Here is an 18,369-nt window from a genome sequence, read left to right as displayed (position 1 = left end):
AATGCACGCAGTGCTCTGCAGAGTGCTTTGTGAAGTATATACTCCAACTAAAGAAAATAATACAAGGCTCTTTGGGCCTCATGTTTTTAGTTACTGGCTATGGTTATTAAATAAAACAGACATTTCTCCAGTTTTTGTACATTACAAAATTTTCTAAGTCTTAAAAGAAGCTACTCATGCATATATGTTTTTATAAAAAAGTACAAAATATATAAATGTCAGATATCGTTTTTGATGTCATTTTATCTAACAATTCAAAACTTACTATGATTTACTTCAGTGACTTTAAGTACTAAATTACACCATTACAGAAAGAGCTGATCAAGAACATGTGATGAGGTGATTTTGTTCCATGTGAAGTCTGGTGAAAATTAAGAAAAACACAGCAAAGAAACAATACAGTATATCTTGCTTATCAAGAGAACACCAGTGTTATTCCATATGTACACTGGAGTCTGAACTACTGTGAGTCAGCACACTGTTGCTTGCCATTTACTCGCTGCCAGAAATTTCCAGCCAAGATCAATGGCTGATCCTGGGAAGTCCAAATTTGATGGTCTGGCCAGGAATGTCACTAACAGCAACCTGATTACTGATCAAGTTCTGGGACCATACTTGCTGCCCTTCCCGTGACTTAATTCTCCTGTCACAACATTCCAGCTGGACAACACAGCTGGTTGGTGATGCAGTTCAGTGGAGGATGAAGTGGTTCTACTCCTGTACTATACTTTGTAATCCTTTGGGAAGAAGGGTGCTTCATACAGGTAAGAAATTACACATATGAATGTTTTTTACATGGAGACGAGTTGCTTTTGAAGTACTGTATAAAATATATTTCTGAAATAGCTAGGGAATTAGTCTCATCCAAAGATATTACTAAGATAGAAGGATAACCCAACACTGTAGAAGATGCGAAGGAAAATCCAGTACTTAGACCAAATTCAGAACTTGGCAAACACCTAGTAGGTGGTATTAAATGTAAAGAAATGCCTGTTGCTGTATTCAGGTTTCGAAAGCAAACTACACATACAAACACCACTGGTGCGATCTTGAATATACTATAGATGAGAAAGATGTAGATGTTTTAACTGACATCATATTCATATTCCAACTGATGTTTGAAAGAAAAAAAAAGGCTATATTAGCAATACAGTCAAAATGTAGAATTTAAATTCCACACTCGAAGAACATTATATTAAAATTGTATGGCACGAGTCAAAAGTACAATTTTGATAATCTACATGCAATAAAGACACTTTTGCTCATCAGTCAAAATAAGAGTGACCCGACACATTCCTGGGCTAGAGGGAATGTCCTAGACTAAGAGGCTGAAGTCAAACCTTACTAATCAGGACCAGAGAAGACTGCAATGGGCCTTTTTCAAAAGGAGTATTCAAAATCCTTAAGGGCAGTGAAAAAATCAACCCAGCAGACATCTTCAGAACGAACACAGAAATATGAATCAGAGGACACCTCACTGACAACCTGAGGACAACCTACATGGAAGTGCATCTAAAACTGAAAACAGGACACTTACTTACACAAAGGTTGGTGGAAGTGTGAAACAAGATGACTCAACAGCTAAATGATATCCTTAAATCAATTACCTACTTAATCAACGGTACACACAAATATAACTAAAAGGAAGTGAAAGAAAACTACAGCAATTTACTTTTCATTTATTGATCTAGTTTACAGTAAAACTAAATTACACTTCAGAAGCTTTAGTGAAAAGTCCTTTAAGTGAGGTTTGAACACATCAGTCACTGAGTCTCTAAAGGATTTGGGCAATGAAAACTGCAGGCGTGATGCTGTCCACATATAAGGCTCTATTGTCCACTGTAGGGAGCATGATATTCAGCTGAGAAATAATGCCAGAATCACCAGATCTGAAGTTAAGAACTGAGCAATTCTCATGCAATACATCCTTAAAATAATCTGGAGATAGACCATTTAGTGCTTAAATGTGAACATGTATATATGTATACTTAAGCTGTGTAACTGCTTCTTTGAAAAGAAGAAGACATTAAAAGAAATACATACATGAACTTGTTTTAGTTCATGTAGTGCATGCAAATTTGTTATCACTTGTATCTAGGATGTAGCCCAGATTTATTTAGCAGTGTTCCCTCTTTTGGTTGATTTAAAGTCAAATCCTGCAACACTAAACAGGCAGGGCCAAACTATAAGTCATTCACCAGCCATTTGAAAATTGAGAAAAGACTTAAGACACTTTTTAACATTTTCAATACATCACTTAGAGCTGCTAGAGAAATACAACCTGAAATAGAAACAGAACCTGATGCCAATAGATAAGATGAGAACACTGGCACATGAATTTATGGGATTACCAAATGAAGGCCACTGCCAATTGGGCTCATTCACAGCAACATGTTCACACACACCAATTGTACATACAGAAACTCCTAAGAACTTTATTAAATAGCTACATATACAGTGTAAATATCTCACCAGGCTTTGAACTTGCATTGACTTGAAGATAATAGGTGAAATGTTTTGCTCTTGATTTTGAGAAAGGTATAAAGAAGTTTAACATCAGTGTTTACTAAGTGGTTAAAATCCCATTTTAAACATCCAAGTATAATGGTATTTGTCAGTGCAGTGGGTGCTCCTCCCTCTTTGCCAGTGTAACCTGATACCTATAGATAAGATGAGAACACTGGCACAGTGATTAATGTAGGGTGGAGAGTCGTGATTTATACTACATGTTTCTATTTGTATTGTGACATTGCAGTGTCTTTGCATTTCTACTACAATAACAGAGAAGCTGGATCTTACAATATTAGTACGTGTTGTCATTGCTACAAGGACTCGTGGCATGAGGGGGTGGTCACAACTTAAAGCTAAAATTTGCAACTGTGTTTTAAATGCCTAAGTAGACTAAAGTTACTCTATGAATATAAGAAACACCTTGCTCTGGTATTATCATGGCAATAATAGATTTTCACACTTATTTTTGACAGTATAGATTAAATAACAAGTGACCAGGTTTTTAAGTTGTAGTCTTTACTGTACAAGCATAAATCTTCCAACTTCACTTAATTAACTTAAAAAAAGTAAAATGTGCACCTCTGGTAAAAATAAAAAATAATGACCTATCATATCTTATTTTGTTGAATTAACTTATTGATCTGAAAAAAAGCTCTTTTAAATATCATAATTCTGTGCCTTTATTCCCATTATACTGTATCTGTCTATTAAAAAATAGTATATATGTTTACAGACATGTTTGAAAATGTCCTAGACATTTCACACTGTTCTACTCTTTTCATTTTCTGCTTTTACTTCTTCACACAGAATCAATCTTGTAGCGATCTTATACTGATTTCATTAAGTTTGCTTTAAGTTAATAGTTAATACTGACAGCCTTTTAGATTTATGATTGTGTGGAGCAGAGTTTTTAACAATGAAGAACAGCTTACAATAAATTAGATTTGACTGACGACTGCAACTTAAGGAAATGTTAATGACAAGCTTAGTTTTTTTTCACCTAAACTAGGCTCTATTTACAAGTGTCAAATATGTTATAACAGTAAACAAAACTAGAAGCGGTTCCAAGTTAAGTGTTAAGGCTCTTAATACACATGTATTGCAACTGTGTCTTGTCTCAGACTTTTGCACAGCACTCTATACACTGTAACTCTTTTAACATCTCTTATGATGATACTGAAACATGAATGGCAAAACAGATGCCAAATCTCAACAAAGTCTACAACAACCATTAAAAGAAGACTTTTCTCTACTAGATCCTGTACAATCTCTAGACAGTTCATAACTGCACACATTTTGCTGCTGAACCCACCTGTCCACCGGTTGGCTGCATCCTTTGCAATTTTGTTGGATTGCCCTGGAAAACAAAGAGGTAGATTTCAATATAATATTGCACAGAAAAACACTTGGGAAATTCATAATCCATTTAAAGATTTTTATGCTTTTCAGTAAGGAAAGTGTTACACAGACTAAAATAACAGAATATTAGATCCACCTCACTTTACTATGAGACACCTGGGTTAAAACATGCATTTGAGAAAATGGGTGTGCAGTCTGTTACCAAAATTGACATAGCTTGTAAATAGCTACTTTAACATCTTTGCAAAATAATGAATTACCCTTAGTAGCTGAGTTCAAACACAAATTTTCCAAAAGAATCACATAAGACATGACAAGACCAGCCTAAAAGTATATTATCATTTGCAAATGTCCATGCAAAAACCTCCTTTTATTGAACAAAGTGAGCTTACGTACACTTGGCAACATTACAGAGCAGATGAAGCAAATGAACAGTAACAACTCGCTGATGTCATTGTTCTTTGGAATCAAAAGGCCTGTTAAGGATTTCTTTCCTTACTATTCTAAACTGAGAAAGGAAAGCGATTATTTTATCTGGCACCAGCTCTAGGCATCACTGAAAACATCAATGTAAAAGGGCTACCAATTTAAAACAACTAAAACAGTCTGGCCTCATGGTTTCTTATATAGTAATGCTATTCAAGGACATTTGGATCTAAAAAAAGTTCTATAAGTTGTTTATTATTTGAGTTTCACTTCATAGCTGTTAAATTGAATAACCTACAGTTCATGTTTTAAAGCATTTTGTCCATACAAAATGGAATGTCCATTTTGTAATGTCCTGATGTGAGTTTATTCCCCTCTTTTTAGTATTCTTTCATCTTATACTGCAATTTGGAATCTTTCAGTGTCAGAAAACATTCATTGTACATCCTTGTTATCATATTATATAACCACATAATAGATACAGATCTGAGGAAAATTGCACATATCTTGCACAAAGACCTGCTTGAGTCGATGAAATATCCAAAAATTTCTTTTTGATACTGGCACTTCTGGTAGAATCTTATGTTACTGTTAGGCTGCCAAGTACGGACTTGCTGTGTGTAGCTGGAAATAGACACAAAACTAAAACTGCCTTCCATCAGCCTGGAATGGAGCCAAAAACATTTCTATTTGTATGTTTGCATTTTCATCTAATCCAAAATATTTTTAAAAATGTATCTTAATAAATTCAATGAAATCTTAATAAAAGAGGTACAGCCCTCGAAGGCATATCTTTAGCTCTCTAAATGCAATTTTAACAACCACAAGCTGTCCAAACCATTATTCATTCACAGTGTCACAGATTTGATCTTTTCTTGTTTGTATAAACAACATGTTATTTAATGCATATTCCAATTTCCATCCATCTACAGGCCCGTTGTTCTTCAGCATATCATACTGTGAAAAACAAAAATCCTTAAACCTAAAACTCTGAACAAGGACAAATTCTATAATGAGGGAAGCCTTTAAGTATAATTAAAGAAAAACTGCTAGAGAATGGAACATCATACTGACAAACTATTAATTACAAAGTTTGTATAATAGTAAACAGGAGGAGCTCACAAACAGTAGAAAATAATGTCTGGCACTTGAAATTCTACACTAGATAATGCCTCTTGGTCAGTGTTTTTCATCCTTATCCACAGCAGACTTACATAAATAATGAAAAATCGCGGCACACCACTGCCTCCCCATACACGTCACCACCCCAAGCACAAGACTAATATTATAAACAAAACTTATTTCAATGGTTATTCTGAGTTTGTGACATACTCTTGAGGAATTGTTGACAGTATAAAACTAGGAGCTCTCTCTCAACTGCTGTCGAACACTCTGTGTTTGCATCAAACTTGAAAAAAGTATTTGGCACCACATGCAATTCCCACACGAACCATCTACAGAGCAATGCCTGTCAGATGTCTACATGCTGAATGTGTAACAACACCTGGGAACTCCACAAAACTGATATACGGCAAATATTTATAAACTAATTTATTCATCTTTTATTTTTCTCTTACAAAATTCTATTGCATACCCATGAATGTCTAAAAGCACACCAATTGAGAACCACTGCATTATGTTATCTTATCAATGCCACTTATTATGAACCTTAAGATACTTATTCAGGGGATTTATTTTCTTCTCTTCTTAGTAAATCTGACCTTGCGACTTGCATACCAAGCCTGTTATTCAGGATTTGAAGGAGCCTGTTTATTCTTTTTTCTCTGAAAGCAAGTGAAGCTCTGTGGCAAGCCAAGACAAGCCATATCATAAGTCAATAAAATATCACAGGAGTAAAGACATGCGCACTAAACCGCAAGAATTGTGGATAACTTTTTTTGTAAATTATGCAATGGAATACTATAGAGTTGCAACAATCAGTCAAAATAAGCATCTACTTATTATGTTTTAGCTATTCCATTCATCATTTGCCAACGCGATTATGTCCCATGTTCAACGGTCGCATGTTGGATGATGTATTTAAGTCAGACAACTTTACTCAAGTGATCAATACCATTTTGTCCACCATGCATTTGAACACAATCATCACAATAGAATGGTCCAGACTAGTAGAAGACATGTTGCATATGAAACACATTAAATCTGTAAAGCAGATCAGTTATAGCCATTTTCTGATGTATGAGGCTGATGAAGATTTACCCAACAAATTCCACAAATTATAATAATAATAATAATAATAATAATAATAATAATAATAATAATAATAATTGCTTACACTTATATAGAGCTTTTCTGGACACTCCACTCAAAGCGCTTTACAGGTAATGGGGACTCCCCTTCACCACCACCAATGTGCAGCATCCACCTGGATGATGTGACGGCAGCCATAGTGCGCCAGAACGCTCACCACACATCAGCTATCAGTGGGGAGGAGAACAGAGTAATGTAGCCAATTCATAGCGGGGGATTATTAGGAGGCATGGGAAATTTGGCCAGGACGCCAGGGTTACACCCCTACTCTTTTCGAGAAACGCCCTGGGATTTTTAATGACCACAGAGAGTCAGGACCTCGGTTTTACGTCTCATCCAAAGGACGACGCCTGTTTACAGTATAGTGTCCCTGTCACTATACTGGGGCATTAGGACCCACATGGACCGCAGGATGAGCGCCCCCTGCTGGCCCCACTAACACCACTTCCAGCAGCAACCCTAGTTTTTCCCAGGAGGTCTCCCATCCAGGTACTGACCAGGCTCACACCTGCTTAGCTTCAGTGGGTTACCAGTTGTGAGTTGCAGGGTGATCTTAACCGGTTAAGATGCAGCGAGACTGTGGGCCCAAGCACACTGGTGATTTCTGATTCATGCAGGAAGTCTTCTAACACACTGTGGGAGGACAGGTACAATTAGACAATTAATGCAAGTACATTAATGGTCCAGTTGCCATAACAGCCATCACAGAAAATGGGCCTTAAAGAACCAAACACACAATTACAGTATGTTACCATTGTCAAAGAGCTTGAAGTTCCTTTTGTGTTTGCTCCCTCATTAACCTGCTCCACCCAACGAACTATGGGGAGCTTCACGTTAGTTTGTATTATGCTGATGTCTTGAAATGGTTGATGGATGGTGATGAATGCACTTATGATAAGACGGGGTTTACAAATACTAATCACAGTTAATACAGTGGGCTGTGGACCATGGCATCACTACATTGCGATTACTATTAGCAAACCCGTGTGCATATTATGCATACATACATCACCTTTGCTGGCATGAACTCACAAGCATACGCTCCTTACCATTAATGTGCAGACACTCTGATTTTTCACAACCAGGAGGTAAGGGGGAGTGCAAATTGCAGTTGTGAGCTACAAATACATCACACCTTCAAACACCTACATCACACCTTCAGACTCACTTCAAATAGGCTAATTGCTTAGTGCTGTATAATTCATTATTAGGGATGAAAATATGCATACTTCTAAGAGTTTTAGAATATTTTGATAATCTCACTAATTATACAGGTTGTATTGTATATTGCACTTTTTAAATTTAAATCATATTAATTTCAGCTCCTCAAATCGACTTTCCCACGATCCACTCAAAGAAATTAATCTGTTATTTTTTTCTTTGCATAATGAACATTGCTGCCCTTTGAATTTATAAAAGCCAGTTGACCAAAGCATGGCACTGTAAGTGAAATGACAAATCTGTAGTTAGACTGTTCACCACTGCGGTACTCTGAAAGTCAGAGTCTCCAATCTTGCTCAAGACTGGGTGCTATAAAATTGACGAGGTATTTATTCACACAGTAACTCAGCAATTCATTTTCAAAGCTGTCATCTGCACACAGTGCTGCTAGTGATGATGTAATCTCTAGCTTTAGAGAGAGATTCTATTTAAAATTCAGCCAATGACAAGCCAGAATGTTACACATTTACTTGCATGTTTTAGACTGCTGTCTGTCTTTAGGTACATTATGGTCCTCATTAGTAATCAGAACCACGTGCTGAAATAATGTACTTAAGAAACTGTATTTTCAGGGGAGACTATTAAGTAAGTGGCCAACTGCTATCTGTTGATTTAATAATGAAAAAGAGACAGCTCTACGTAGTTCTTACAGAAAAAAACAAAAGGAAAACACTGCAACGTGTACACAAAAGTACATTTTATAAAGCACTAGATTCAGAATACCCGTTTACAAATTGCAACAAGCATTAACCATCAAGAACATTGCTATTTATAAGGATACAACTTCTGTAACCAACATTATTCAGTAGCTTGTTGTAAATGTGTTTGCACTTATTCTGTGGTTTAATCAATCAGAAAATAAATGCAAATTACTGCAGGATGGTTTTATCAATGTTTTTGAGTAATTTTGAGTATTAGTGATTTAGTAATATTATGTTTGATGATGGTGCATAGCTCATAAAACAGATAAAATTATAATTGTATGTTTTTCAGTTCACAAGTGTAACAAAACTGAATTTTACAGGCACACAAGTTCAAAAAAGATCAGCTCAAAATCAATTTTTTAAAATCAATTTTTATCTACTAGAAAACAATCAAAAGAAACTCAATGCAATTTCTATATAGGTTTGTAGAAAATAAAGCATACAGATTTTAGATACAGATAAAATATTTTTAGCATTATTTTGGTTAACAGATCATTCATGATTGGTTGCGATATATTTGAGTGGATTTGACTATTGCTCTGCAATTAGCTACCTCATTGCGTGTTTAACTTCTTGACTGTCAGGCTTCGTAACATTAAGAAAGCAAAATAAAGATATAAACTAAAATGTTCTGCTTGTCAAGTTAACATTGTAGCATTGGTATGCTGGAGGTTAGACTCTGTCAACACACTGTTCCCCACCATTTGGGCTGTTCACAGCCAGCAATTTCCAACCTGAACCGTATAGCCAGACAATGACAGGTCACGATCTGGGAGACCACAAGTCACCATTTCCCCAGGACCTGATAATTTGTGCAGTCCGCTCCACTCAATAAGAAAGGCCACAACCCTGCCTTTTATCAACAACACACAGTCATTGCAGAGCAGATGACAATATAGGAGACCAGTACTCACAATGTCCATTGATGCAACAGAATGAGGTAGTGGGTGAGCAACAGCTCAGGTGGACTTGCCAGCAATGGAGTCCTCTGAACTGTTTATTTTTTTTGTAGACCTCCATGACGGATGGCAGTGAGAAAGGCACTGACATACAGAACAATACCTCACCTGTTGCGTCTAACAGAACAATCATTGGGGAGGTCCAGCTGCGATGGTGTGGACAGGAGTGTGTGTTTATGTGCTACAGGACCCTTTTTGTTGCAATAGATGACAATCAGACTGCACGGCACTAGATGACTACTCCAAGACTTCACCTGCTGTCATACACGAGGGCTCATGCTTGTGCTTGTGTAACAATGCCTTTTCCCCTTGAGTCCTTGAGTAAGTGGCAATTCCCACAAGACTGCATCTGTAACCTGCTGCAAAGCATACTGTATATCCAGATACAGTATATGACTTGCATTGCTTCCAAAAGGGGCCAAACACACTATTAAACTGTTACTGTTATAGCAGACCCTCTGGTTAGAATGATGAACTTACTTATGTTGTCTTTTCAATTAAATGTGAATGCACCTGCTCTATTAAAGATAGTGGTCTTCCCGATTGTAACCTGAATTTGTGGCATTTCTTTTGCTCAGTATCAAAAGTATTTTTTTATTGAGCCATTGTTAAAGCTTTAGAAACAACTGTAAAATCCTAGAAAAAGAACATAAGCTGTGTAACAATAAACCTATTTAACAATATTTTAATCATGGCCAGACAATCATGATGTCTTTGAGAGGCTGTCCTCAAGGAATTCCTGAAAAGCTTTGCAATAATTATTCCTTATTATTGGGAAAACAGACAAAAGCTGGCATGTTGCTTAGAGGAACAATATCAGCACAGTACAGGACTGGCCTAAACTTTCCAGTAGGAGCACAGATCAGCAAGTCTTCGTCAGAAAATAAGAGATGATCACAGCAGTGCCAAAAACTTCATCTTAGAATAGTCAACGCCCAAACATCTACTGTAGATTTACCACAGGATCAGAGGCTTAAACATCCTCCTGCTAAATATAACAGAATTGCTCTACACTGACTCACAGAGTTCACCCAGGACAAAACAGATGTAAAGCTTCTAGTACATTGTATCAGGCTATCCAGATTTACCTATAATCACACAACTGTACGTGTTGGTGAAATTTGCTAATGCATAAAACGCTGGCAACAGGACATGCAAGTTTAATGGTCAGACTGGATCACAGGAACATCAGGGACAAAACAGAATATGGGAACAATAACGGTGGAAATTACTGTTTATATGTAAATGTACAATCTAGAAAGACAAGTTAGGCTCACCTCAGTTCTGAAATGGCAGGTGTCTCAGTAGTTCTGCTAGGAGGTGAACCAACTGTTCAGAATGTATTGCCTTTTCAGAACATAAGGAACATATCTGTTCAGCATGCTTACTCTTCACGGTGTATCATCTTTAAAACTTACTTTCTCTGTATTGTTTAACGGAATGTCATGCATTCATACTGTTCCACCCTTTTGACTTTGGTATTTTAAGGAAACCTCAGAGCTGGACCAGTCTTGATGTCAAATGAAACTTAAAAAACATTTCCTCAAATAAATATTCCCATCACTAGTGGTCAGTCAGGGATGCACTAATGATGAGGACAGCAGGGGATGCTATTTAGAAATTATCATACTTTAACATTTTATAGATTCAACTCTTGATAGAAAACTGTCTTTGATCCCAGTAAAGAAAGCATTGGAAAACCTAAATACCATCATGAAGGCAAGCAAAACTTAAAAGAGTACATGCAAAAATTTTTTGATAATGATGCAAATTCCTTGTATTTATACAGTAGCTCTTTTTTTTCCAAAATATACCAGCACACTTCACATATAGGAGGGGACTTACTTCATCCTCCACTGAAGTACAGGACACACCTGTGTGACATGCAGCAGCTATCGTGTGCCAGCGGATCAGACAGACCAGGGGTGGGCAGTCCTATTCCTGGAGGGCTGGTAACTGTATGTCTGCAGGTTTTCAAGGTCTCCTTAATGTGGCAAAACCTGAAGAGCTCGCATAAAATTGTTCAGGTTAACACATAACCTGTGGGTTTAACTCATTAACAGATGAACTGAGATGAACTAAAATGAAAACCCACAGACACACCAGCCCTCCAAGACAGAGAGAATTGAAAATTGACTCACCAGGGGAATTAAGGGGGTTAGTTGGCCAGTCTGTAAAAGCCCAGAGTGGAATTTGTCCAGGACACTGGGGTTAACATCTCTAGTCATTTAAGTGCCATGGAATCTTTAAGGACCCCACAGTTTAGTGTAGTGTAAACTACTCCCGTTTAGTATTATTTTTCAATTGCAATATAAAACAACAATAAAAACGCATTTGGAGTATTAACGCAGTTAGGCCACTGAAGGCATCTGTACAAAACAACGACAGTTAGTTTTCCATGCTCAGCAGCAGCAAATAAATGTTCCTGTTTCCAGATCTGTCAGAATGGTGTCTTTAATTAGGGCTAAACTTCAGATTATGCATAGTGTGATGCAAATTCAAATCAAGAGGTTTTTAGAAAACATAAACCATTTAGAAAATAAAAGGAAAAAAAATCAATCTAAATTCAGTGATGTTTCTGTAAACAGCTTTTGTTCTTATATAATTTATGTTTTGTGCCCTAAAGCTTCTGTATTGCTGCCTATCCTTGTGCAAAACTGAATGTTATGGTTTTAACTCTCAAGTTTTTAAATTGGCTGTTACTACCAAGGTTAATATCAAGTTCTCACTAGAATTACCATTTAGATAATTGTAAATCCCAAGCCATTAAACATTATTGACTGTAGATATCATTAACCAAACAGTACACTATGTTAAAACATTGGAAAAATTATCGCATTACTTTATTTGTTTTGGGACTTGACATCTTCTTGCACTCCTATGTTTTCATCTAAGATTCTTTTGACCTTGTAGTAAGGTAATGTTGATTTTTCCCCCCTAAATGGAAAATCTGTTTATAATCAAGTTATAATGGCTGACTTTACAAATACCAAAACAATTTCTGTCAAATAGTATTATTTAATGTGAGGAAACAATACTGGCTTTGGCTTTTGGGCTTTCAATAAAATAAATGTAGAACAATTACATATCTAGTATGTCTTTAGGGACAGACAGGAAATCTCTGCTGAGCACTACCGCATGGTGCAGAAAGCACTCTCAGCACTACAGTACGTCATGAAACTATTTTAACACCAACCACCCCTTTTCCTTAACAGTATTAAGAACCTTTGACATTTTGTTGGCGATACTTCTGACCCTGTGCCAAGATTTGAAGCATGCTGGAAACATCACAAAGTTATCTTTCTTCCATGTGTAACAGTGCTAAGAACTTTGCTCTGTTTATTTGATGCCAGTATACTGATAATTCTTTCACTCATCAGAATTCGGTTTCTGTAACTTTTTAGGGCATCTTCTAAGGTACTGCATACAAGAATCTTATAGCTTGTGTGTTACTAAAACTACTCTGCATCAGCACGCAACTCGCATCCTCCACAAAGAACACTGGCGGTTAAATGTAGTGTAGGCCCTGACACATTAGAATCTGAATGGTCTACTGTACATCTATTATTTTCAGGGTTTATTGCATGAGTATAGCCCAGCTCCTAATCTGAGATCTGCCAAGTCATTATCTGCCGAAGACCTGTCTCTATTCAATGATTGACCGAGCCCTCTCAAGTGCAGCATTACGTCTATAGAAATAATTAACAAAGCCATTCGAGACTCTGCAACTGCTGACACTAACAAAACTCACTTAAGATCTATCTTTTCACTAAGACTTTTAATTTATAGTCTAATTTTACTCTTGGTTTTAGTAACTCAGTTTGCTGTACTTTTTTTCCCTTTTTCCTTCCGTTGTGTATTATATGTACGCAGCACTTTTCTTGAAAAGCACTTCTAAATAAAATTGTATTATTATTGATCATCATGTTCTGGAGCTGAATTTGAAATGATTAATAAATATTAAGATGTTTAACGGCTGGGTAGGGCTCTTCAAGTGACATCCTCAGGAAAACTGAGCACAGCAATCTAGCTGCTTTCCAACATTAGTGTAAAATCTACAGTACTTCTCTACTCAGAAAACTATACTGTTAGTCTAAGATGCTGTAGGCTTCTGGGCAGGAAAACTGACAAACATGACAGCTCTGTACGTTTCAGCATAACAATGTCACAGATAATGCCAGTTATTCAAATTCGTAACATATGTATGGAAGACTAACAAAAAACAAAATGCATGATGTTTAGTCAGCAAATACAAAGATTCAACAGTCTGTAGAAAAAGATCCAAATCAAATTTTTGTATCAAAGGCAAACTACTACAGGAAAATGAAACATAAGCACAGCACAATACAATTACGTGATTACAATTCTATGAAGACACAGTAAAAGAGGATAAACTGCGAGTCAGTTATTAACCTCCTTTCTTCCATGTCTTTTAAAAGCTTATGATCCCATTTGTCAACTGATTTTTGCTTCTGCAATAGCTAATGTGTATTAGAATAACTCATCTCCAAATGCATGACTGCTTCTGAGTAAAGTTAGCATTGGTATACATTTTAAATATCAATTAACTAGAAATTCACAGGGCCATCTAAAAGCCTCTGCTGAAAGACGGTTAGGGTTTATATAGTTGACAATGTACATTGCTCTAAACTGATGATTATTTTGTGTCCATAAACTAGGAGGCATCATATTTAGCTTTATAAAATCCATTAGCTCTTCAGCCTCGTGAGCTCTACAAGAGATTGACCTGATAAGCCCTTTCCTTCCTGGAATCCATTGATCTAACAAGACAGTTTCAGATATGCTGCTTTTGATAATTCTTTCACTGGTTACACAAGGGGTTTTTCTTGTCATATTTATATACAGTATGTATAAAATGAGAGTAATACTTTTTGGCCAAGTCTATATCACAGACTCTGCAGACAATCAAAATCTGCACGATAGGGGATCATGCAGATTAAGAGAGGACTGGTCATTTTATCATGTTCATACAGCTGAAGTAACCAATGTGACGGTTATTCACTAGAACAGAATTGAAGAGCACGAGTGGTTAAAAGGACTTTTAAAAGCAAGGAGGTTACATCTAGATGTACAGTACTTCAGAGCGTATGTTGAGAGCCTACAGAAATCACTGGGAAGTTCTGCTGGTCGGTGTCTATGTTAGGTTCAATACAATCATGTTTTACTCACGGATTTCATCTACCACCTCAGGGTCACATTCCCTGTATTTTTCTACTTCGGTTTTCAGTTGATCCCTCTGCTCTCTCAATGCCTGCAGTTTCTGCAACAGTGCAGCTCGCTCTTCCTATGAAAAAAAAAATAGGAATCTCAGTAAATCATTCTCCTTGTTTGTTAAAAACTACAACATTTTAAAGAGGTTTTTATATATTTACAAATAGCTTGACCATTTTTCTTCTTACACTTGTTACTTTCATCTTCTATGTTGTTCTTGGTCTCCTGGGATCCACACCAGCATTCCCTTGCTCCAGTGAATGGTTATTGCAATGGGTAACTGGTTTGTGCTATTTTCAACTGTTTTCCCTTCATAATGTTACATACTTTTATTTGTACCTGACGTTATTACCTTATTTTTGTGCCTCTTTACCTTATTATAAGTCCTCATCCTTGTGCTTTTTTTATACCAGTTTTATGCTGAGGTCCAGATTTTACATAAGTTACAATAGGCGCACATGTCTGACAATGCTTTTGTCCCTGGAGAGCAAACTCCACTTTAAAATCAGATAATCTTACACCCCTTTTCTGTTCTTCTATTTTAGAAATTTGCCTTGAGTCAGCTGTCCCACATATATGCATTTTTAGCCTAGTGTGAGATCATCTTGGTTTGTAGATGGCTTTAGTGCAAATATAATTAAGCCACTAATGGATTTTTGGTGGTTAAGACCAATTTTTTTAAAACTACCAATGAGGCTGTAAAGAGTGTTTGGCTCACTGTATGGATTTCCTTTTGAAATATTTTCCAACTATTACTTTCTCACTTTGTCATAGAACTCATTGATGCTGTTTTATTGAAATGGTGATTAATGTAATTTGAGAGCTTCTGCATCAACAGTAAACACTATAACAACGCAGAAGTTAGAAGTTTGAATCCAGTCTTTGAATCCAATTCAAGTAGTTGGACTCACTTATAAACCTTGATTTTCTTTTGCTTCAGCAGAATCCAATTTTACATTGCAGTCTAAAAGCAGGCATTATTTTAATTCCTGTACTGCATATTAACATCAAAATAACAAACATCATAACAATAAAGTTTCCAAATTGTATTTTATATTACAATTCGATATAAAGTACTGTATGAAGTCCTGTGAGCGCAGATACTGTTCTGCCTTGCAACTTCAGGATCCAGGGTTTGATTCCTGCTTCAAAACTGTCCCCACATTTGGCTTGTCTCCCAGTCCAGACAAGCAGGTTGGATGCATTGTCCCCTAGCCTTGAGGAGCAGGAGTGGAGCCCCCTCACCAGATAATCTGTAAAGCCTGGATGTAACAGCTCTGCAACAAGCACTGACTCTGTTTGGGCAGGAAAAGCTAAAGAAGAATCAGACATTCTTATGTCTCATATCTTATCTTAATAATAATTAATTCCTTACACTTATATAGAGCTTTTCTGGACACTCCACTCAAAGCTTTTTACATGTAATGGATTTTTTTTTATTTGGTACAGATTCATCAGAAAACCTAGAATATATACCAATGACTGCAAACGGAGCAGGAATCAATTCCAAATGTCTATCGAGTAGTTCTCTAAACAGACATTTAAAGGGTGTTTCAAAGAGCCAAGATGGTGTGTTGTTTTTAATTTCAGAAATATAAAATGATTGGACAGCAAATATCAAGCAGTTCACTGAAGGTCTTCACAACCAGAGAGAAATTAGGTAGAAATCTAATTGGTCTTTCATTCTTGTGCAATGCACTATATTATTGCAGCTTTGTTTCCATCACCTGCTATGTGTTTTACACAGTCTGACCAATATATTTGTCAGTATATCTGCTTTTTCATTCCATGGAGACAACTGATAAGCCCTCATACCCAGATGCTTTCCTATTTTTTCAGATGCAATTTTAATAAAAACATGCAGACACAAATGAATGTAATCATCATTGATTAAACTTTCGCAAAATGATTCTAGTTTTCAGTTTTAATCAAAATTATTAAGTATTCAAATATTTATAGCTCTTAATGGCTTTTGGAATTATCTAAATGTACTGAACAGGACTGTAAAATTCCACAAAATCCTTCTTTGATTAATTATAGTGTTGTCACTGTGTGGCAACGTAGTGTCATGATTTCTTTGAGTGCATCGCATTTAGTAATATTTAAAGTGGTTTTTTTTATAAATTAATCCATCAAATCTGAGAATTCGTTATTGATTTTCTCCTATGTGAGGTGGCTACATAAAGCTTTCATAGTTTAAAAAAGTATTTGAGATTAGCTACCTTGGAATCCTACTCAACAGAAGATCCAAAGGCAATTATGTTTACCAATAGACTGTATATGCCATTTTTGGGGGAAACTTGGATTGAATATAATTTAATTAAAACCATAGGGCCCATATGTTTATTGGTACTAATTTTATATCTTAACTGCTTTTTCTTGTTGTTTGCTCTCAACAAGTATGGAGCCGAATATGCTCCATACTTATATACATATTTTTTAAGAAGGGAAATGTTTAGTGTCTCATTAACTACAATGTCACACTGCTAAGCATAGAATAGGTCAAAAGAAATATTTAAGAAAATGATACAAATATTGAATCAACAATAAAGCAGAAAAGGCAGACAGAACCAAATGAAAATAAATTTAACTAAGCATTAAAAATGTCTTAAAGCAACAATGTACAGTACAAGTACTGTCATGAATATATTAAAACGTAAAACTCCAGAATGTCTCAGCTAGTAAGGGTGCTTGTTTAAGGCATTGGAAGTGCCCTATAGTTCAGCCATTGCTCAGCCTAGGCAGTCACTACCCAGTTGTGGCTGAGCTACAACAGGATTTAGCATCCAGGGTGTTTTTGGCTGGACACACAACAGTAACACTTGTACATAACAACTGTAACATCTACACAACACTAACAATATTTAAGTAAATATTTATGTACTGTATGATTACTTATCTGCATTCATATTTAATGTTAAATAGCAAAAAAGCTTAAATTACCCTCTGTCAAAGCAATACAAGATTAGTACAGTATCTACAAATATATTCACTTTTTAAAAGAATTTTAAAAGAATTTACAGATTCATGTACCCACAAGCTTACAGTGGTGGCAGAAAGAGCTGCATAACCCCTCACTTACATCCAAGCTGATGCTCCCTCTGCTGTGAACATTTAGGAAGAAAGTGTGCCCTCAACCCTCAATCCTCCCATGCTGAGGACAGGAGTGTTGAAGTCAAGTCAAGTTAGAACCATCGGCAACACTAAAGCCTTGGAGAAATACTTCTAAACAAACACCTTACCGTGTCTTGCCGGCCTACTTTTGCCTTCTCAACAGCTTGCTGTAGAGCAGCCCTCTTCTGGTTCCCCTCAGACTCCTGTGACGTAAAAGCCATTTGAGAATATTTGGAATTATTTCTCTTGAATGCAAGGCAAGAGCACATTGGAAAAATCAAAAGTAGAGTGCACTATTGTAAATGAGACATAACCTCAGTCAGGACACTACAGATCCAGATAGAAAATTGATAAAAAATGATTTCCTAAGTATGTTCTTAGTTTTTAAAATATGAATATATTGATTAACAGCTCTAAACAACAACAAATAAATGAAAGAAAAACGCAAAGATGAGAGAAAAACTGAAAAGCTCAAGAAGGAAGTCAACTTCTTAATTTTGGAACTTTGCTTCAAATCTACAGAACAGAAAACTTTGTTTTTTGGTTGGACTGCCTTTATTAAATGGTTCCAC

At 36.2% G+C, this 18,369-nt stretch overlaps 1 protein-coding gene across 1 annotated transcript in view; it reads right to left on the bottom strand.

Annotated features, from left to right (window-relative positions):
• mnd1 (meiotic nuclear divisions 1 homolog (S. cerevisiae)) overlaps positions 1–18,369 on the bottom strand; it is a 32,551-nt gene that overhangs the window by 1,240 nt on the left and 12,942 nt on the right. Inside the window, exons 5-7 of the mRNA XM_088633207.1 lie at positions 17,926–18,000; positions 14,642–14,756; positions 3,824–3,868 (exon numbers count right to left, since the gene is read on the bottom strand). Of these exons, the coding sequence (XP_088489333.1) occupies positions 3,824–3,868; positions 14,642–14,756; positions 17,926–18,000 (235 nt within the window). The remainder of the gene's footprint in view (positions 1–3,823; positions 3,869–14,641; positions 14,757–17,925; positions 18,001–18,369) is intronic.

Source organism: Lepisosteus platostomus, chromosome 1 (genome assembly GCF_059453375.1).
Source record: "Lepisosteus platostomus isolate fLepPlt1 chromosome 1, fLepPlt1.hap1, whole genome shotgun sequence".
NCBI lineage: Eukaryota > Metazoa > Chordata > Actinopteri > Semionotiformes > Lepisosteidae > Lepisosteus > Lepisosteus platostomus.
Note: the sequence above shows the minus strand (reverse complement) of the source record. Positions and strands in the feature narration are given on the sequence as shown.